The sequence below is a fragment of the Phaseolus vulgaris genome, chromosome 5 (assembly GCF_051622355.1).
Source record: "Phaseolus vulgaris cultivar YP4 chromosome 5, ASM5162235v1, whole genome shotgun sequence".
In the NCBI taxonomy this organism is placed as follows: Eukaryota; Viridiplantae; Streptophyta; class Magnoliopsida; order Fabales; family Fabaceae; genus Phaseolus; species Phaseolus vulgaris.
The window spans coordinates 29,894,364-29,916,603 of record NC_143502.1 but is presented as its reverse complement, the minus strand read 5'-3'; the positions used below and the strand labels follow the sequence as shown (position 1 = coordinate 29,916,603).

The 22,240-nt window shown below is 44.0% G+C and overlaps 1 protein-coding gene across 1 annotated transcript; it reads right to left on the bottom strand.

The window, feature by feature from the left end:
* Positions 1-5,630: 5,630 nt before the first annotated feature.
* On the bottom strand, positions 5,631-6,800 carry LOC137834149 (uncharacterized). Its single transcript, XM_068642213.1, has one exon. It carries the CDS (start codon positions 6,798-6,800, stop codon positions 5,631-5,633), a length of 1,170 nt encoding a protein of 389 aa, XP_068498314.1.
* Positions 6,801-22,240: the final 15,440 nt, after the last annotated feature.

Here is a 22,240-nt window from a genome sequence, read left to right as displayed (position 1 = left end):
GTGTTAGATGATTCTGTTGTTTAGGCTTGTGTATTGTCAAGGTTGCCTTTTGCTGCATGACCCATCCTAGATACCAAATCAAGGTAGTAAGATCAAGCTCATGATGTGGTTAAATGTTTTTGGAAAAGATTTTTAAAGTTCTCTTAAATGGTTTGATTCAGTACTGATCTTGCAGGGGATTCAAACGTCGAAGGATTCGCCACGTCAAACTCTATCTTCCACCTCCTCAACCGAGACAAGTGCAAGAACGCTCCAGGAACTCCACAAGAACTCCAAGCAAACCTGCGAAACACACCAAACGGCGCCTCTAGCGGCCGATTGCACTCCGACGCTCAAGTCAACCTTACAAAACCACCAAAGAACTAAGAATCTCTGCGAGACTCATGTGCACTCTGTGTGTGTGTAAAGTAGTCACTTGCAAGAATGAATCTTACCCCCCTCTACATGAGCGCGGAATGCCCTTTATATACACTGTTGCGCGCCTAAGTTATCCGTGCATGGAGTAACTTAATGCGTTTCTTCAACTAGGTGGCTCGTGCAACCTCAGTGTGAATACCAAGTGTGGCTTGGCTAAGCGCATGCACCAGGCATTACCTACTGTGTGAACGATCACCTTTGCTTTGCACCATGCACGTTATGGGTTAAGAAGCACCAATCACCGACTGGCTTACTAGCTCTCTTAGGCCACTCTCGTGCATGTCACTACAAAGCTCATAACTTCTCCTTTCCCGGATATTCTGCCACGCAAGGCTCACATGCAACGCTCTCGCTGGGAAACGTCCTTCGTTTCCAGCTTAACCGCGTGCAACACGAAAACCCGATGATCATCGCTCACACCAGATGACCGATCGATCCCCCATAGCGCCACGCCTTCTGCTTCCAGGCGCTTATCTAGGCGCTGATCGCACATCCTCTCTGACCACCGCCCCCTGATCACCGATCACCACCCTGGGTGACTCTCTCAATGACATGTCTGCTTCCCTAGCCCACATGTTCCACTAAGAACGGTCCACGTGGCTATCTGTTGCTGATGTCACCGACTACCGATGACCAATCGGATCACAAGCCCCCCAGCCTCGAGCTGTAAATTTGTTTTCAGCGAAGAGGCTAAGTGATCGTCTTCAGTGGCCACGTGGCAAGTGATGCCACGTCACGTGCCACATCACGTTCTGTGTTTTAAGTGACGTTACGTCTTCCTTCCTTAATCTTGCGACACGTGTACGCATCAACGGCTAGCATGTAACGTCGTTTGCGCTTCTCACATTTAAAAATTTGCGCGCCTCCACTATTCCCCTACCTTCTCCAACACTCTTCTCTGAACTTTTGAAGCCTCTCTCTGCGCGATTCATCTCCCTCAATCTCAAGCTTTCAGAACCTTCTTGCGATCATCAAAAGGTACCCCTTTTCTTCATCTATGGCATCTTGAATACTTTCTACCGATTGCATCATCCAATAACTGTACTGTGCATACTTTGTGGGCTGTTTCCCCTTTCCCTGCACTGTGCTAGGGTTTCTTCTGGTTTTCCTGTATTTTCCTATGTTTTCGCTTCTTCTTCTTCATCGCTTTCGCTTCTCCACTCCTTTCAACCATAGCATTTTCGTTCTCCTCACCTTCCTCTTGTTTTTCGCTGAACCCTGTTTTTCATTGGTCCCTCATTCCTTCTTTTCTTTCTCCATTGTAGCTACTGAACAATGGCTCGCACAAAAACCACTGCGCGTCTCGCTTCCTCCTCTGGTGCACAGCCTTCCGCAAGTGCACCACCACCGCCCTTGACGAGCACGCCCCCCTCAACGACTGCGCACCCCCAAGCGGCGACTCCTCAACATAGCTACGAGCGGGTGTACAAGTGGGCTCCCCTCCACTTGCTCGCTGAGACCTCTACGCAACTCCCCGACGATCATCTCACCAACCTTCTGAGCAGCGACTCAGACGAGCCCACATGCGCCCTTGACAGGGAGGACGACTCACACTTGGGCGTGTGCATCCCCCCTCGGGACATGCCAATATGCGTGGATGATAGGGCCACCAATGGAGTGCCCTTCACCTTCATTTACTCCGCTATCTTCAAGAGGTTGCACCTTCGACTCCCTTTCACTTTCTTTGAGAAGGACCTCCTCACCGAGCTGAACGTGGCCTCCTGTCAACTCCATCCAAACGCTTGGGCATTCATCCGAGCGTTCGAGATTCTCTACAACCACTTCGGACACCCTTCTTCAACCGACGTCTTCCTCCACTTCTTTAAGGCCAAGAACCCAGGCGATAGGTCATGGGTGAGCCTGAACGGCGTGTCAGGGAGAGTGATCTTGGGCCTATACCAGCAATCCTTCAAGGACTGGAAGGGTAGGTTCTACATGATCACCTCCAACGAGCATAGTTCGACTCTACTTGAGGGCTTCCCACTCTATTGGGTTCCCAAGGTAGAGTTCAAAAAACCCCGAGGCTTGGAGGCTATGGCACCTTACGAGCGCGAGCTGTGCGGCCTACTCTCGAGCTTGGGCGCTAAATTCGCTCCTCCACCCTCATCAAGCACGAGTTCGACGTGGAGATGCTTAAAAAATACATTGGTTTGCACCCTCTCCTTCCCTTCAACTTGTCATTTCTCTGAGTATGATAGTGTGCTTGCTTGCTACACTTGCCCACTTGCACATGTTAATCACTTCTCTACATGCTACTACTGAACTGATTAGCTTGATTGACTCTTTTGCACTTTGTTTGCTTTCTTGTCTCTCTGTGTACTAACCCTTTGCCATGCTTAACCGGTGCAGATATGACTTCTAGCAAAGAATGACGCCAAAAACTAATCGCGCTGGCCAAGAGCCGACGAGCTGTCGGGTCGTCTTCGGGGACTGAGGCCACCTCCGAGCCCATCTCTGCCTCCCCCATCTCGGTCGCGCCAGCTGAAGGACCCGAGACCAGGGGTGAGAAGAAAAGGAAACGGCTGGTGAAGGCTCCCACCACCGTCGCATCCACCGAGGAGGAGAGCTCGGGGTCTCCTCTAGTCCAAAGAAGAAGAAGGGGAGCCGAGGTGGGTGGCTCTTCCACCGTAAGGCCCGAGGGCACTGAGGGGGATGCCTCTCCAACTCCTTCAGCACAGGCTTCTCCTACACGCCCTCCTTCTCCAGCACACCTTCCTTCTCCGCCCCTAGCCAGCCAACCCCTTACCTTACCATCTCAAACTGCTGGGAGCGGGGCTGCTCGCTCGGAGGGGACCTCTCACCTCTCAACCTTACCACGCCCTCAAGCCTCCGCCGCCACGACCAAGGGGGGTAGTGAGAGTTCCCATCGAGCCTTGGGTTCCAGCACTGAAGGGCTCACCAGGGTCATCCAGCTGATCAGGCAACTGCTCCAAAACCGCGAGCTGGTCAAGTGGAGCGGGAGCGAGGTGGACCTTCATCTGGCCCGCCAGCTGGTGCTTTCTCTGGAGTTCTCCACCCAACATCGCCGCCTCGAGAAGCTGAAGAGAAAGATGAGCGAGCTGATCAACCAAAAAGAGTCGCTACAAAGCGACTACGAGGCCCTGCAGAGCACCAACGAGTTGCTGAGGGACATGGTGAAGGAAGCCAAGAGGGGGCATGCCCTACAAGTCCAAGAAACCATCAAGACGGAGATGATGATGGGGGACGCCGTCGCCGCTCTTGACGCTGAGCTGGTCGAGACCACGGGCAAGGCCATTCAGCTTGACGCCGAGAATGCCTTCCTGCGCCTACAGATCGCAGATCTGGCGGAGGCTCTCGCAGCGAACGAGAGGCGTGCCAATGATCAGGGGTCCAAGCTCAAGGAAGCTGAATCCACCATTGCCACCCTTACAACTGATCGAGACCGAGCAGGCTGAGCTCGAGGTTGAGAAGACCAAGCTCTGGGAAGAGGCCGCTGATACCTTTGCTGAGGGATTCGACTTGGCCCTCGAGCAAGTTAAGTGCGTCTTCCCGGAGGCTGACTACTCTCAGTTTGCTATCGACTTCGAGGTGGTGGACGACAAGATCATTCGCCCTTGATCATTTACTATCTTGTTTATATCCCTTTGTACATAAACTTTGAATGTAAAGACTCCTCATGTGTATATAAAATGCTACTTTTTCTCTTACCATTCTCCTTGCTGTGCATCTCTTATCCTTTACCTCTTGTCATGCACGACTAACTGCTAACCTATTCGAACTTGGCACGAATCTTTACTGTACTTGTCTTCTCTACTTCCGACTTTGATCACAACTAACAACACTTGATAACTGATCTGGCGTGGCTTTGCTTGCATAGGCCTATCGCGTAAGAACTTGTCTAAAACTCTTAAACAATGTTCTAACCACCGATAACCGATCAGAATGCTACAACCACCCACTCATCAGACCTCGCGCCTCTGCTTCCACCTTATATCTCTTTATATTGCTTGTCACTCCAGCGCTAAGTGCATAGAGGACTTCTACGCCGATCGGTCAAAGATGATGCCTTGTTTTTGGGGAAAGAGTGTTTCTCGATAACCCCTCTTGCTTGCCCCAAGGTCATCAACCCTTAACACGTCGGGTCGTACTTTCCCCCTTCTCACTCCTGGGGTGAGAAGGGTTTTGACTAAGAGTTCTACTGCGCCAATATTGATGCTATGCCACTTGGGTAAAGGCGTTTCTCGAAATCCTTCATTTCCCTTCTTGGGCTTACTAGCACCCCTGGCTTTTCGAACCTTAGTTGCCTGCACTCACACCTGAGGTGAGGAGGACTTTAAACCGGTTGCCATGCTCACGCCTGAGGCGCGGAAGGCCTAACCGATTACCTGCGCTTGCGCCTGGGTCAGGGAGGATTTTAACTTTGAAACTTTGCAAACTCTTATACCGATAACTTTTTTTTTATTGGGTGGCCTCATTAAAAACCCTTTTTTAGGGAAAAGAGTGCCCCCTGAACTTGTTCAATTGCTTACAAAAGCGCGAAAGCGCGACTACTTTACAATTTCAACTAAAATAGAACTTCAAGTGTGTGGCGTTCCATGTTCTGGGGATCGTCCCCCCGTCCAAAGTCTCCAGCCGATAAGCGCCATTCTCCAACGTCTCCACCACTCTGAACGGGCCAGTCCACTTGGATCTCCGTCTCCACCCACCCCTCAGCAGGCTGGGGCCTCTTTTCGCTAGCGATGACCGCCCTTGCGATCCCAGACTCGCGGGGCGTGATCATACTCTCTTTCTCAGCTTCTACTTGGGCCACCCCTGAGCCCCCCAACACTGCTTCCTCCATCTCCACATCACCTTGTGTACCTCTTACCAGCCCTGCGACCTCCGATCGCCTCTCGTCCACACTCGGCGGTGGTGTCGGGGTAACATGGCACACACTCCTTTGCTGCTTGAGGCTGTTCTCATAGCAGCGCCTAGCCTCCTTATGGTCTGACTTAATGGTGATTACTACCCCCTCCATCGACGGCAACCTCAACTTCATGTGCCTCGTCGACGGTACAGCTCCCAACCTGTTGAGCGTCGGCCTTCCCAACAGTATGTTGTAGACGGATGGGGCATTAACCACTAAGTACTTGATCTTTTCAGTGCGAGCCACGGTCCCATCTGTGAACGTGGTCCTCAGCTCTATGTAGCCTCGCACCTCTACTTGGTCCCCTGCGAAGCCATACAAGCACCCTACGTACGGCCTCAGCTGATCAAGGGACAGCTGCAGTTTGTTGAATGTCGGTCAGAACATCACATCCATCGAGCTTCCCTGGTCCACGAGGACCCTGTGCACCTTTCTCCCTGCCGTGACAAGGGAGATGACTATAGGATCGTTGTCGTGAGGCACAACGTCCCGGAGATCCGCCCTTTGGGAATGTAATGTCAGCATCGGGGGTATGATCTTCTTCCACCGATTCGACAGTCATCACAAAAGGAGTGTATCCCTTCCTCTGAGAGGCTGTACACCCCCCTCCAGAGAAGCCCCCCGCGATCGTGTGCACCTCTCCGTGCACAGGTACCTCGTGTTGCGGATCTTCTACTGGTGGCCCCGACGCCCGATCACCTTGCGCCTCCCGCAAGTAAAGGCTAAAAAAGCCACTTTTTACCAACTCCGCGAGTTGGTGTCCCAACGCCAAACACGAGTGGAGCGAGTGACCATAAGATTGGTGAAACTCACACCACACATTCTTTTTCCTTCCCAACACCTTGTCAGTCTTCTCTGGTGCTCGCAACCGTGCCGCTATGGCTGGAATGGCGATCAGCTCCGCCAATTCCACCACGAAGTCAAACCTGGGGGGCACGTTACTCTCCATCGCGCGCCCCCTACCCTGATCCTTCCCAGGCCCGTAAGGGCGAGGCTTCCCTTGAGCCTTCTTTCCTTCTTTGGCCTCATGCACCCTCATCGGCTGCTGAGACCTGCTCGGTCCTACGCGCGACTTGGTAGGGGCCGCGCTTCCCCTCTTCTCAGAAACCTCTGTCTCTACTACGATGGGCGCCACAGCACGGCGCCTAATCTCCCCAAAGGTGCTGGGGTGATTTCTGATCAACGATTCACTGAAAGGGCCCTGTAGAACCCCTTTCTTAAATGCATGCACCAGCATATCTTCATCTTTGTTGGGCAGCCTCACCACCTGAGCTCCAAAACGACTAAGGTAGTCCCTGAGGGACTCACCTTGGTTTTGTCGCACGTCGAACAAGTCATACGACACCACTGGGGGTGCCCTGTTCACAATATACTGCTCCATGAACAACTTAGAGAACTGCTGAAACGAGGTGATGTGGCCATCTGGTAGGCTCACGAACCACTCCAGAGCAATTCCGCTCAGGGTGCTCATAAACAGCTTGCAATACACCGCATCCGAATCCCCAGAGAGCATCATCTAGGTGTGAAACGCTGTCAGATGCATCTCTGGGTCCTCCACCCCGGTAAACAAGGCTTTCACCCCCACCAAGTTTGGTGGCACTATCGCGCTCATAATCTCCGATGAGAAAGGCATGGGGAAAGTCCTGGGGGGAGACGGCGGCGGCGCCACCCTTTCTTCCGCCGCACGTTCCTTCTGCGCTTGCAGCGCCTTGCGCAACTCTTCATTAACTCTGTCTAACTCCTCGTTTCTGCTCTGTGATGCAGCCAAATCCGCTTGCATCCTTTCTTGTTCCACTCTCGACGCTGCCATATTGTCTTGCAGCGTTCGCATCATTTCCAAGACCTGCGCCATCGTCACAACTCCTTCTTCAGCTGATGGCGCGGGTGAAATTTGCCTTGTCTTTCTCATTTTCTCAGCAAAGAACCTCAAGAACAAACGAAATCTGACAACAAAGTGTGGATGGGATCACAAATTCACACGGGTCCCACGGTGGGCGCCAAATGATCTTGCAGGGGATTCAAACGTCGAAGGATTCGCCACGTCAAAATCTATCTTCCACCTCCTCAATCACGACAAGTGCAAGAACGCTCCAGGAACTCCACAAGAACTCCAAGCAAACCTGCGAAACACACCAAACGGCGCCTCTAGCGGTCGATTGCACTCCGACGCTCAAGTCAGCCTTACTAGCTCTCTTAGGCCACTCTCGTTCATGTCACTACAAAGCTCATAACTTCTCCTTTCCCGGATAGTCTGCCACACAAGGCTCGCATGCAACGCTCTCGCTGGGAAACGTCCTTTGTTTCCAGCTTAACCGCATGCAACACGAAAACCCGATGATCATCGCTCACACCAGATGACCGATCGGTCCCCCATAGTGCCACGTCTTCTGCTTCCAGGCGCTTATCTAGGCGCTGATCGCGCATTCTCTCTGACCACCGCCCCCTGATCACCGATCACCACCCTGGGTGACTCTCTCAATGACACGTCTGCTTCCCTGGCCCACGTGTTCCACTAAGAACGGTCCACGTGGCTATCTGTTGCTGATGTCACCGAATACCGATGACCGATCGGATCAAGTACAAAAATAAATATGTTTTATTGAGAAGCAATTGGTTTATTTCTTCTCTGTTAAAGGCTTTTTGAAATTCTGTTAGGGCACCAAAGGTACATCTCAGTTTGTTATTTGAGTTAAGCTGAGCTGACAGCTTTATCATCTTTTAACCTGTTGTTTTTCAGAATCAATCTGTTGTTTTGCTAACTGCTCTGTAACTGTTTTTTTTTAAAGTGGTTAGAAACTGTTATCTATAAAAGAAAATGCCCTTCTCACGTAAAGGGATGCTGAACAATCACAGTTTTAACAGAGATACAACATTTCATGTGTGAAAAAGTGAATTGAAAAGGTTTTTGCAAAGGTTTTTCAAAAGTGAAATACATGTGAGCTAGTTCTTGAAGAACCTTGTGCTAGTATTGTCTTGGAGCAAATAGAACAACTGGTTTATGTTCTTGCAACACTGTTTCAGGTGTAATCTTTTCCTTATTCATTCTTGTATTGGTTTTGAGTATTAGTCACTCTAGATAGGGTTTCTTGGAGTGCAAGGTATGCCGAAATAGTGTTTTTCAGCCTTGATTGTTGAGGTTCTTGAAGGGTTCAAGAACTGCTGTGTGTTTGTAATTGATTGTATCAGTTTTAGTGAATTACACCTTGGAGTGAGGTGAACTGGACGTAGCTCTTGATAAGTGAACTAGTATAAAAATTCTTGTGTGTTTCTTTTCTCATCCCTGCTCTTAATTCTGTAATTTAACATAATCTGTCAAGAAAGGAATCTGTTATATTGAAACTAAATCTGTTAATTCTGGATATGGTTAAATCTGCCGTTCTAACTTGTTAATCAATCCTCTAATCATAAATCAAGCTGCTGTGTGAATCTGTAATAGGATAAGAAGGATGAACTGGTTCCTTTAACTAAACTGTGACATTTGGTTCATTACTCTAGATGGATCATGTTAAGTAAAAATTGATTAATCTTGTACCTTAAACTGCAACTTTATAAACTGAGAAAGTTAATCAATTTGGTTCTGGTATTTCTGCTAGTTGATCTAAACTGTGCTGATCTTGTTTTAATTGTGCTAGGTTCATCTGTAAAAACAATCTGTTCCATTTAATATCAATTTGTTCTTTTCACCTCTGTTACATAGTAAATTAGATTGTTTTGCGAAAATTTGATAAGCTCAATTCACCCCTCCCCTCTTGATCTTAGACACTGCTTAACTCTAACAATTGGTATCAAGAGCTAGGGCTTGTATTTTGCTCAAGTGTATGCATGATGTCTGAGTTTAAAATTCCTTTTGCTGAAGGTGCGTCTATTAATAGACCTCCTATGTTTGCTGGTGTTAACTATGCTTTCTGGAAAATCAGGATGAAAATCTTTATGGAGTCTATTGACATGGGGATCTGGGATGCAGTGGTCAGTGGACCTTTTATACTTATGCAGGTTGTCAAAGAAGAAACAATAAAGAAGCCTTGGTCTGAATGGAGTGAAACCGAGAAGAAGAAGGCCCAATATGACTCCTTAGCCAAGAATGTCATCACCTCTGCACTGAATATGGATGAGTTCTTTAGAGTCTCTCAATGCAAATCAACAAAGGAGATGTGGGAGGTACTAGAGGTAACTCAAGAAGGGACTGATGATGTGAAACGAGCAAGGAAGCACTCACTCATTCAGGAATACGAACTGTTTAGAATGCAATCAGAAGAAAGTATTGCAGATGTGCAGAAACGATTTACACATATTGTAAATCACCTCACTGGCCTTGGTAAAGTCTTTGACAAGTAAGAGCTCAACATAAAGGTGCTGAAATGCCTTGATAGGAGCTGGCAGCCTAAAGTAACAGCAATCTCAGAATCCAGAGATTTATCCAAGATGTTCACTGCTGCACTTTTTGGAAAGCTGATGGAGCATGAAATAGAGCTGAAAAGATTGAAAGAACAAGAAATTGTGGAGAAGAAAGCCAAAGGAATTGCCCTGAAAACTACCATGGAACATGATACAAGTGAGGAAGAAGATTATCCTGAACATGATGAGACTTTGAGTCTTCTCACCAGAAAATTCAACAGGTTTCTTAGAAAGAAAAATCGTGACAGAACTCAACAAAGAAAGAGGTACTCTAAACCCAATGATTCAAATTCTTCCAATACACTTGTTTTAGATGTGGTAAACCAGGTCAAATAAAGGTTGATTGTCCAAACAATCAAAACAAAGAAAAATCAGCAAGCAAGAAGAGTGAAAGAAGCAAAGGCAAAAGAGCATACATCTCATGGGAAGAAAATGATGTATCCTCATCTAGTAATTCCTCAACCGAAAGTGAGGAAGCAAATCTGTGCTTTATGGTGAATGATGAAGAATCTAACTCTGATTCAGTAAGTGATTTTTCTACTGATTCTGAAAATTATGATCAGCTATTAATTGCATTTAAGGAAACACATGATGAAGCAAACAGATTAGCTGTAATTTGCAACAAATGGAATAGAGTAAATAGGGTACTTGAACCTAAGGTCAAAGCTCTTGAAGAAGAACTGGGTAGGTAAGCCTTGAATTAACTTGTTTGCATGCATCAATAAAAACCTGTGATAATTGTAAGAAGCTGGAAAAACAGGTTGAATATTTGTTAAAAACACTTTCAAATTTCACCAAAGGAAGAGAAAATCTTGAAACTTTATTAGGTTCACAAAATGCTGTTTTTAATAAAAAATGGTCTAGGATATAATTCTGAAATGAAAAGCAATGTGAAAAAGTTCATAAATCTGAAACTCAAAGCTGAAGGGCATGTCACATATGGGGACAACAATAGAGGAAAAATTCTTGGAAGAGGAGATGTTGGTACTAAAGACTCAACCACTATTGAGAATGTATTGTATGTTGAAGGGTTAAAACATAGTCTTCTAAGCATTAGCCAGCTGTGTGACAAGGGATACAAGGTCAATTTCGAAGCCAACACCTGTACAATTTCAAATGAAATTTCTGGTAAGGTGTTGTTCACTGGAAAAAGGGTAAACAACATCTATCTCTTAGATATTATAAAGAGCTGTTCTGAAAATGAGTGTTTGTTGTCTAAAAATGATGAGTCATTGCTGTGGCGTAGGAGGCTAGCTCATATTCACACAAATCACTTGAATAAGCTAAAGTCTAAGGAACTAGTTTCTGGTTTACCAAACATAAAATTTCAGAATAACATATTGTGTGATGCTTGTGTAAAGGGAAAACATATAAGAACTTCATTTAAATCTAAAGATGTGGTTTCTACAAATAAAGCCTTGGATGTTTTACATATGGACTTGTTTGGACCATCTAGGACTGCTAGCTTAGCTGGAAATTACTATGCCTTGGTAATTGTTGATGACTTTTCAAGATATACATGGACCTTGTTTCTTGCTTCTAAAAATGATGCATATAAAGCCTTTAAGAAACTTGCTAATATTCTGCATAATGAAAATGAAAATAGGATAAAACAGATTCGTAGTGATCATAGGGGAGAATTTCAAAATGCAAAATTTGATAGATATTGTGAAAAACATGGAATCACACATAGTTATTCTGCTCCTAGGACACCCCAACAAAATGGTGTTGTTGAAAGGAAGAATAGGTCACTAGAGGAGTTAGCTAGGACCATGTTAAATGAATCTGGTTTACCTAAATATTTTTGGGCAGATGCAGTATACACTGCTTCTTATGTGCTTAACAGAACTTTGATTATACCAATTCTTAAGAAAACTCCCTATGAATTGTATAAAGGTAGGAAGCCTAGCATTAGTCATCTTAGGGTTTTTGGCTGCAAATGTTTTGTTCTAAATAATGGTAAAGACAATCTGGGGAAATTTGATCCTAAATCAGATGAGGGAATACATATTGGATATGCTATAAATGATCATGCTTATAGAGTGTATAACAAAAGATTGCTTGCAGTAGAAGAATCTATACATGTTGTATTTGATGAAACAGATTTTTCTATGCCCAAATTTGTTCTGGATGAACCTGGTATGGATGATTTAAGAACCATTTTGCAAAAGAATCAATCTAGTGAGCTTGATGCAACTAATCAAAATTCTGTCAAAGAATCTACTGTGAATGCAGGATTGCCTAAGGAATGGAAGACACCCAGGGATCTTACACTAGACAATGTAATTGGTAAAATTGAGAAAGGAGTCTCAACAAGGAATTCACTTAATAATTTCTGCAGAACAGTGGCCTTTGTTTCACATATTGAGCCTAAAAGTCTGGAAGAAGCACTGCAAGATAGCAATTGGATAACAACAATGCAGGAAGAACTGAACCAGTTTGAATACAATGAAGTGTGGACTTTGGTTCCAATAAAGCATGAGATGAATATCATAAGAACCAAGTGGGTGTACATGAACAAGATGGATGAACATGGGGCTATCACTAGAAATAAAGCAAGGCTGGTTGCTAAAGGTTATAACCAAGAAGAGGGAATTGATTTTGGTGAAACCTATGCACCAGTAGCACGTCTTGAAGCTGTCAGATTACTCCTAGCATTTTCCAGCATACAAGGTTTCAAGCTATTTCAAATGGATGTCGAGAGTGCATTCTTAAATGGTTACATTAATGAAGAGGTGTTTGTATCTCAGTCTCCAGGGTTCGAAGATCATAAAAATCCAGAGCATGTGTACATGCTTAAGAAGGCGTTATATGGATTGAAGCAGGCACCTAGGCAATGGTATGAGAGGCTAAGTGAGTTTCTGCTCTCTCAAGGATATAACTGTGGCAATTCTGATAAAACTCTATTCATAAAGAAGAAAAGAGAAGACATTATACTTGTGCAAGTCTATGTGGATGATATTATCTTTGGATCCACAAATGAAGAGATGTGTGAAGACTTTGTGAAAACAATGAAGATTGAGTTTGAGATGTCAATGTTAGGGGAAATGAATTTCTTCCTTGGACTTCAAGTGAAACAACTCAAGGATGAAATTTTCATAAGTCAAGAAAAATACTGCAAGGAGCTGCTTAAGAGGTTTGATATGGATCAATGCAAACCAATCAACACTCCTATTTCAACAAGCTGCCAGCTAGATCAAGATTGTGCAGGAAAATCAGTGGATTAATCAAAATACAGAGGCTTAATTGGTTCCTTACTATACTTAACTGCTAGCATGCCTGCCATTATGTTTGCTGTGTGCTTATGTGCTAGATATCAATCTGATCCAAAGGAATCACACTACAATGCAACAAAGAGAATTCTGAAATACTTGCAAGGATTTAAGGATGTTGGATTATGGTATCCTAACAATGTATCTTTAAACTTAACTGGTTTTTTAGACTCTGACTTTGCAGGTTGCAAGGTTGATAGGAAAAGCACAAGTGAGACTTGTCACATGCTTGGATCAAGTCTAATCTCATGGCATTGCAAGAAACAGGCCTCTGTTGCTCTCTCTACAGTAGAGGCAGAATACATAGCTGCTGGAAGTTGTTGTGCTCAAACCTTATGGCTAAGGCAGCAGCTAAGTGACTTTGGAATTTTATTAAACAAGATACCTATAAATTGTGATAATACTAGTGCTATAAATCTGTCTAAGAATCCTGTCATGCACTCAAGAACTAAACATATTGAAATTAGACATCACTTTCTAAGAGAACATATAGCTAATGGAATTTGTGATATAAAATTCATTGGCACTGAATTTCAATTAGCTGATCTATTCACTAAACCACTTGCTAAAGATAGATTCTATTTTCTATTAAATGAATTGGGCATCATCAGTTTAAATTGTCCACTGCAGTAACATTTTGAATCTGTTATTTTATTTTTTAATGTGTTTTCTCTCTGTTTCAGAATCACTGCTGTGACTAGGAAAGAGAAATATTTACTTTTCTCTCTCTCACTTTATCCTTGACTGCTTTTACGGTTATTAACCAGCAAGTCTTTGACAATCATTATGTGGGTATCTTAACTGATTGGATTTTGTGTGGGTGCAACAGATTTGATTTATCAAGCTAAAATCTGGTTCCAATATATTCTTGCGCAAATCAACACCTGAATCTGCTGTACCATAGGAATAAAATCTGAAGCATATCAAATTGATTTGTTTTTTTTTTTCATAATCCTTGAAATCTGATTAAATTGATTTCCTTTTAAAATTTGTGATTTTTGAAATCTGAGTTAAAGCTTTATATAAACCTAGCACTAATCAATTGTCTCTCACACCTACTCATCTCTGCTATGTGCTGTCCAGGTTCAAACAGATTATTGTGCTTAATTTCTATTTTGAAGTGATCATGTGAACTGTTACTAATCCTTTTTCTAGCTGATTTATCTTTAGGTGACTAAGTGCAGGTAACAACAGATCAAACATGGCATCCTCATCACACAGAAAGAAGAAATCCAAAGAGCAATCCATCAGCAGCCAAGGCATCCTGGAAAAATGGTTCGCTGGTGATTCTGAAGCCATGACTAGGTTCATCCATGAGACAAGCAGAAAGCAAGTCAATGTGCCCAAGGTGCTGGAATTTTTATGGTTAAGGGAAGAAAATCTGACTAAAGCAAAAACTCTGCTAAAGCATCAAAAGCTGAAAAACTTCTTAGAAATGACTGGAAATGTCTATCCAGACTTGGTGAAAGTGTTCTACAACAATCTGGTTCAAGATGGCAAAAATCTAGTCTCCCATGTGAAAGGTGTGAAGCTGAAAATTACAAGGGAAATATGGAGCAATGTGGGAGGAATCAAGTATTTAGGAATGAAGGTTAGCAAAGGGAATACTGCTGGAATTCAAGGGTTCAACAAAATGCAGTTTTATAGGAGCTGTGTTAGAAACCCTGCTGAACCAGTAGCCAGATTTCATGCTGGTAATCTCACAATAATTCCAAGACTCCTAGCCTACATAATTGTTTGGCAGCTTACTCCAAGAGGAAGTAATCATGCTACTCTTCATGAAGAGGATTTGGTTATGCTATACTGCATAATGAATCAACTCAAGGTAAATTGGGTGAGTACAATGGTAGAGCATATGCTCAAATCCACACGGCTTCCAGATTATCATTTTCCATATGCTATTTTTGTGTCAAAGCTAATTGATTATTTTGAAGTTGACACTGCAAATGAGAGAAATGACACCATTAAGGTAGCAAGTGAAATAGACAACTCCACTCTCCTGAAGATGGGGTTCCAAAAGGAGGATGACAGCTGGGTATTTAGAAGAAATTCTGCAAATAGAGTTGAGAATGAAGTAGCTGATCCAACAAATGAAGAAGAAGAAAATGCTGATAGTGTGCAGCACATGGATGAGTCACCAGTGCACTCTTCTGGAAATGAGGATATTGCTGCTACAAGCCAAAATGCATTGGTAGCATATTAGGAACCTGTGCATAGAGGTGAACCTCTATCCATGTTCGAAAGGCAAGTTCTGAACAGGCTAGACACACTCACATACGACCAAAAGGAGTACTATGAAATTACTCAAGCCAGGTTTCAACACTTGGATGACCAAATTGAAGGAGTTCAGGAGCAGCTAGCTGAGCTTTACTACCACAACAAGTGATCCTATTTCATAGTCTTTTTCTTTTATATCTTGTTGAACAATTTGGGTTTAGTCTATTTGTCTTTATTCTGCACTGGTTTTAGTTGGTTTTATTTTGGGTTGTAATAGAACTCTATACTGGTTGTTTGTTTGAACTGTTATGAATGTCTATGGTATGTCTTTATCTCATGCCTTATTCTGTTTGATGAATCCAAAGGGGGAGAAGAACAGAGAAACAACTCACAAAGGTTGATGTTCTGGTTCAAACTGCAGGGAGGTAGCACAAAACTCACACACTGCTATATTCTATTTTTATTTCTAAATGTTGCTGTGCAGGTTTTGGCAGTTAGCACTGTGCAGGTTCTGATCATCAAAATATGCAAAGCAAAGGGGTTTTGTCTCCATCAAACAGGGGGAGATTGTTGAAGATGGATGAAGCTCATCTCTACCTAGCCTTAGTGTGTTTGATGTAGATGTTAGCTAGTTTCATTTGTAGGTTGCTATATGTCTTAGATGATTATGTTGTTTAGGCTTGTGTGTTGTCAAGGTTGCCTTTTGCTGCATGACCCATCCTAGATACTAAATCAAGGCAGTAAGATCAAGCTCATGATGTGGTTAAATGTTTTTGGAAAAGATTTTTAAAGTTCTCTTAAATGGTTTGATTCAGTACAAAAATAAATCTGTTTTATTGAGAAGCAATCGGTTTATTTCTTCTTTGTTAAAGGCTTTTCGAAATTTTGTTAGGGCACCAAAGGTACAGCTCAGTCTGTTATTTCAGTTAAGCTGAGCTGACAGCTTTATCATCTTTTAACCTGTTGTTTTTCAGAATCAATCTGTTGTTTTGCTCACTGCTCTGTAACTGTTTTTTTTTAAAAGTGGTTAGAAACTGTTCTCTATAAAAGAAAATGCCCTTCTCACGTAAAGGGATGCTGAACAATCACATTTTTAACAGAGATACAACATTTCATGTGTGAAAAAGTGAATTGAAAAGGTTTTTGCAAAGGTTTTTCAAAAGTGAAATACATGTGAGCTAGTTCTTGAAGAACCTTGTGTTGGATGAAGGTGTTGGTATTGTCTTGGAGCACTGTTTCAGGTGTAATCTTTTCCTTATTCATTCTTGTATTGGTTTTGAGTGTTAGTCACTCTAGATAGGGTTTCTTGGAGTGCAAGGTATTCTGAAATAGTGTTTTTCAGCCTTCATTGTTGAGGTTCTTGAAGGGTTCAAGAACTGCTGTGTGTTTGTAATTGATTGTATCAGTTTTAGTGAATTACACCTTGGAGTGAGGAGAACTGGACGTAGCTCTTGATGAGTGAACTAGTATAAAAATTCTCATGTGTTTCTTTTCTCATCCCTGCTCTTAATTCTGTAATTTCACATAATCTGTCAAGAAAGGAATCTGTTATATTGAAACTAAATCTGTTAATTATGGACATGGTTAAATTTGTCATTCTAACTTGTTAATCAATCCTCTAATTAAAAATCAAGCTTCTGTGTGAATCTGTAATAGGATAAGAAGGGTGAACTGGTTCCTTTAACTAAACTGTGACATTTGGTTCATTACTCTAGATGGATCATGTTACGTAAAAATTGATTAATCTTGTACCTTAAACTGCAACTTTATAAACTGAGAAAGTTAATCAATTTGGTTCTGGTATTGCTGTTGGTTGATCTAAACTGTGCTGATCTTGTTTTAATTGTGCTAGGTTCATCTGTAAAAACAATCTGTTCCATTTAATATCAATATGTTCTTTTCACCTCTGTTACATAGTAAATTAGATTGTTTTGCGAAAATTTGATAAGCTCAATTCACCCCTCCCCTCTTGATCTTAGACACTGCTTAACTTTAACAGACCCAAGTGTTTGGGGGAGGTCATCTCGGTGTTTGGACACAAGAGGTGAGTTGTGCGCTTGGCTCAGATGTTGGTCAACCTAGAAAAGGTAACAAAGATAAAGAAATATTTTATCTGTTATGATATTATATTTTATCTGTTGTGATATTATTCTAGAGATAAAAGATAAAGAGATCTTTTATCTGTTGTGATATTATTCTAGAGATAAAAGATAAAGAAAGATTTTATCTGTTGTGATATTATTTTAGAGATAAAAGATAAAGAGAGATTTTATTTGTTGTGATATTATTCTAGAGATAAAAGATAAAGATATATTTTATTTGTTGTGATATTATATTTTATATATTGTGATTTTATATTTTATCTGTTGTGATATTATGTTTTATCAGTTGTGATATTATTCTGGAGATAAAAGATAAAGAGATATTTTATCTGTTGTAATGTTATTCCAAAGATAAATGATTATTATCTGTTAAGTCTGTTGTGATATTATTTTGAGGATAAAAGGTAAAGAGATATTTTATTTATTGTGATGTTATTCCAAAGATAAATTATTATTATCTGTTAAGTCTATTGTAATATTTTTCCAAGGATAAAAGGTAAAGAGATATTTTATTTGTTGTAATGTTTTCCCAAAGATAAATGATTATTATCTGTTAAGTCTGTTGTGATATTATTCTGAGGATAAAAGGTAAAGAGATATTTTATTTGTTGTGATGTTATTCCAAAGATAAATGATTATTATCTTTTGAGTCTGTTGTGATATTAGTATGAAGATGAAAGATATAATTATTATTAAATATGTTATCATATTTGATCCTGCCTGTTGACCAGAACGTTGAAACTTGCCTCGTCAAACTTGGATCGACGTGTGCACCGCTTCAACCTCCGTCCTTCGTCACGATCCACCTCAAGAACCTGCAAAAGAACAGAGCGGTGCCGCTGCGGCCGATCGCACTCCAACGCCCAAGTCAGTGACTGAACCACCAAATACTTCAAGAGCAACACTCAAGAACTCTCAAGGAACCGTGCAATGTTCTCTCTCACAGCATGCTCAAGAACTCGCAAGCGTAAAGAATACAATCTGAACGTGCGTACCTGGAAAGTTCGTTGGGAAACCCTTATATACCTGGTCACTTTCTCTCTCCTGGCAGTTACGCACCTGGACACGTGGCTCGCATCCAGTCGTACACGTGCCATCATCTGGAGCCTCCTTGACTTGGGCGCTGCTTCTGACTCTCTTTTGGCTAAGTTACTTATGCATGGTGCTGCCCAGTGCATAGCTAACTTGGAGCGCGATCTCTACTGGGATTGGCGAGTTAGGGTGCCTTCGTACACCTTCCCTGTGGTCTCGCCGACCGCCTTCATAATCTGCACCACCTTCATCTTCGGCGATGTGCTTGCTCCAGCGATCTCTAATCACTTGATCGCCTGAGTTTACATATGGCGACTTCATCTTTAACCCGGTGACCGCCGGTTCTGGTATACTGGAGATCGGAGCACGCCAACTTAATAACTGGCGACTTCACGAGCCCCCCGACCTCCTTCCCTTCTGCCAACCTGGTGTCTCGTCAACACGCCTATACTGTAGCTTGATGCCACGTCATCACTTCCGACTACCAGGGCGGTACACAAGCCCCCCAGTCTTAAGCGAAGACTTGTCCAGCGAAAAGACTAAAGGAGTCACGTCAATACCGATCTACGTGGCACTGGCGTAGAATTTCAAGCGGTTGTACTTTCTGCTTCTCTGACGCTCCACCAAACACCCCTCCCATCGTTCGACACGTGGCTTCATCAACGGTTATCTTCAGTTAACGTTTGCGCTTCCCAAACCCATTTCGAAAAACCCTTAAACCCATTTCGCTCCACTGTTCCATCACTTTTTTCGTATTCTCAGACACTCCAACTCTCTTCTGCAAAAAGCTCTCAACGTTCTTCAACTCCCTGAATCACCAACTTCCTTCATCACTCTTCCGATCATAAAAAGGTACTTCCTTTCCTTCTTCTGCTGGGTTTTCCTGCATTTTAACCGATTCGCATCATCCTTTAACTGTCTGGTGCATACGTTGTGGGTTGTTTTTTCTATTTCTCCTTCTTCGCAACTTAGGGCTTCGTCTTCGTTACAACGAACCTTCGTTCGTTCGTTTTTTCACCCTTCGTTCATGATCGAGTCAGCCTCTACGAGTCCTGATCACCTTTTCTTTTCTTCTTCCTTTGCAGCTTCCGCAATGACTCGCTCAAAGATCACCCCAAATCCTCCTCCTTCATCCCGAAACCCCTCCTCACAAGCACACAACCCACCGCGAGCACGCGGTGCTTCTTCTTCTCAGGCTGAGAGGCCTGCACCCTCCCGCCCCAACTTGGCTCAGGCCACTCCACCCGTCGCCGGAGGAGCCTCCGTGCCTTCCCCAGATTTCAAAAAACTATACCCATGGGCCACCTCGACCTTGCTGAAGGAAACCTCCTCAGTAAACTCTGCTGGGGCGGTTCTTCGACTGACGAAAGGGGATGAGCCTCACCAATCGTTTCACAAGGAGCATGACGACAGAATGACGGTGCTACCTTGCCCCCCGACCTGCCCGTGTGCGCCGACGACAAGGGGAACAACGGCGGGTTGTTCTGCTTCGTCTACACCACCCTGTTCAAGAAGGTGAAACTTAGGTTTCCCTTCACTCGCTTTGAAAGAGAGCTTCTCACCGAGCTCGACATCGCCGCCGCCCAGCTCCATCCCAACAGCTGGGCATTCGTACAGGCTTTCCAAATAATGTGCGACCACTTGGGGCTGCCAGCGTCAGTGGACGTTTTCTTATTTCTTTTTGAAGCCAAGCACCCAGGAGATCGCCTGTGGGTAAGCTTGAACGGGATTGCTAGGAGGTCGATCCTCTCTATCTTCCAGCAATCCTATAAAGACTGGAAAGGCAAGTTCGTCCAGGTGCGCCCCAATGACAAGGACGCTTCTTTGCTCGACAGTTTCCCCTTGTATTGGGTAAACAAGGGGAACAAAGAGTCCAAAAGCAGCTTCAGGAGGCCAAGGAGTCCTGATAGCATGGGTGCCTTGGACAGGGACCTCTGCTTCTTCTGAAAGAGTGTGGCAGATGCCAACATCACCTTCCTCACCACCACGCTCATCTGCTTCGAGTTCTTCGAAGATCAACTTGAAATTCGCATAGGTTAGAGCTCACCTCAACGTCTAAGTTTTATTTTTGATATTACCTCTGTTAACTGTTTCTGGGCATCTTCTGCGTTGTGCGCAAGACTTTGGTTTTATTTTCTGCACCATTTATCTGCTTTGCTGCATACTGCCTTATGCATTTATTTTCTCTCTGAGCTAACCCATGCATTTTTGCTTTATGCAGATCATATGTTGGGCCAGGGCAAGCTCACTGAACTGAGGGCGCTCGCCCGAACCCACGGGTTGGCATCGGGTTCCCAAACCGTGCCAAACTCTGTGGTGGAGATCGCCGCTGCTCAGGGCAGATCGCCACCCAAAGGCCCGACTCCTCCCGATGTCCAACCCGCCAACCAACGTAAAAAGCTTGTCCTCAGGAAACCAAAGAGGAAAGCCCCCCAAGTAGTCCATGAGGAGGAAGAGGAAGACGACGAGGCAACTGAAGATGGCCTCGTCACTAAGAGGAAGAGGGTGGCACCTTCTTCACCATCTGCTCCACCCCCTCTTCCAACACCAACACCACCATCTACACCTGCCCCGCCTCCAACATTGCCTCCTCCACCAGCTCCCGCCTCACCAGTCCAAGCGATCCCTTTGGCATCTGCGCCTCCTGTGGTTGAGGCCTTCTTCAAGCTCAGGAAACCATCGAAAAACTAAAGAAACAAGCTGAAGAGCTGGAGCAGCAGAACGAGGGGCTAAAGAAACAAACTGAAGAACTTAAGAAACAGATCGAAGAGCTTAATCTGAGTTCTGCCCAAATTCTTGCTGCTGGATTCGAGGCCGCACGGGAACAGTTTGCCTGCTTGTTCCCCGATCTAGATCTCAGCATGGTGTCCCTCAACAACGAGGTGGTGGATGGGAAAGTTGTTCCCGCTGAAGACTGATCGATTCCCTCCATCCACTACCTTTATGCTTTCCCCTTGCATATAATTGTAATAAACTTTATATTCTCCTGTACATGTGCCCTGAACTGATATTTACTTTAATGATAAAATCTTTGTATTTCCTCTTGCAACTTCTTTGGCTGCTTTAACTTTCCTTGCACAATTTTCTTCAAGAAATTAACTTAGCGATTTCGTAAGCGCGATTATACACTTAACTGCTTCGAACCACTGACTTTCGAATAACAATCACTCTAACAACTTGTAATATCAAGGCAATGAACTTTAGCGTAAAATCACTCTTCAAACAACGAACTTTAACTCAACTAATGGCTTAAGACATCGCCTCACCCGATCTGCTTTATCAAAACGGGTCTTAACTTTCTTGCCATTGCTTGAGTTTTTCCTGGTCGCCAGAGACTCTTGGCGATATCAAATTCTTCCTGCCTTCACAACTTGGCCATTGTTCCTTCATCTGGGGGTAGAGGCGCCTTTCGGATCCTTCTCTACCTCCTTGAGCTTCAGAACAAGAGACCGGGTGGCTAGGCGTTCTCTTCGAACCTACCTTAGCCATCCTCCAAACTTCTTCCACCCTTTACACCATACCTGAACTAGTTCGAGACGAGAAGGATTTTATCTTGCCTGAACTCGCTCATCGGCGAGAAGGTCTTTAACTCGCTTGAACTCGCTCATAGGCGAGAAGGTCTTTAACTTGCCTCTACATTGCCCCGGGGGTTACATCTCCTCTCCCCTCAGAAACACTGAGGACTTTTTGCTGGTGCCTCTACATTGCCCCAGGGGTTACATCTTCTCGCCCCCAGAAACACTGAGGACTTTTCGCTCTTCCTCGCCTGCACTCGCTCGACGGCGAGGAGGTCTTTATCTCGCCTCAGAACGCGCGAGGGCGTTGAGGTCTTTTAACTCGTGCCTCCGATCGCCGAAAGACGGTGAGGACTTTAACTTTAACTGATGCCTCCGATCGCCGAAGGGCAATGAGGACTTTAACTTTAACTGATGCCTCTG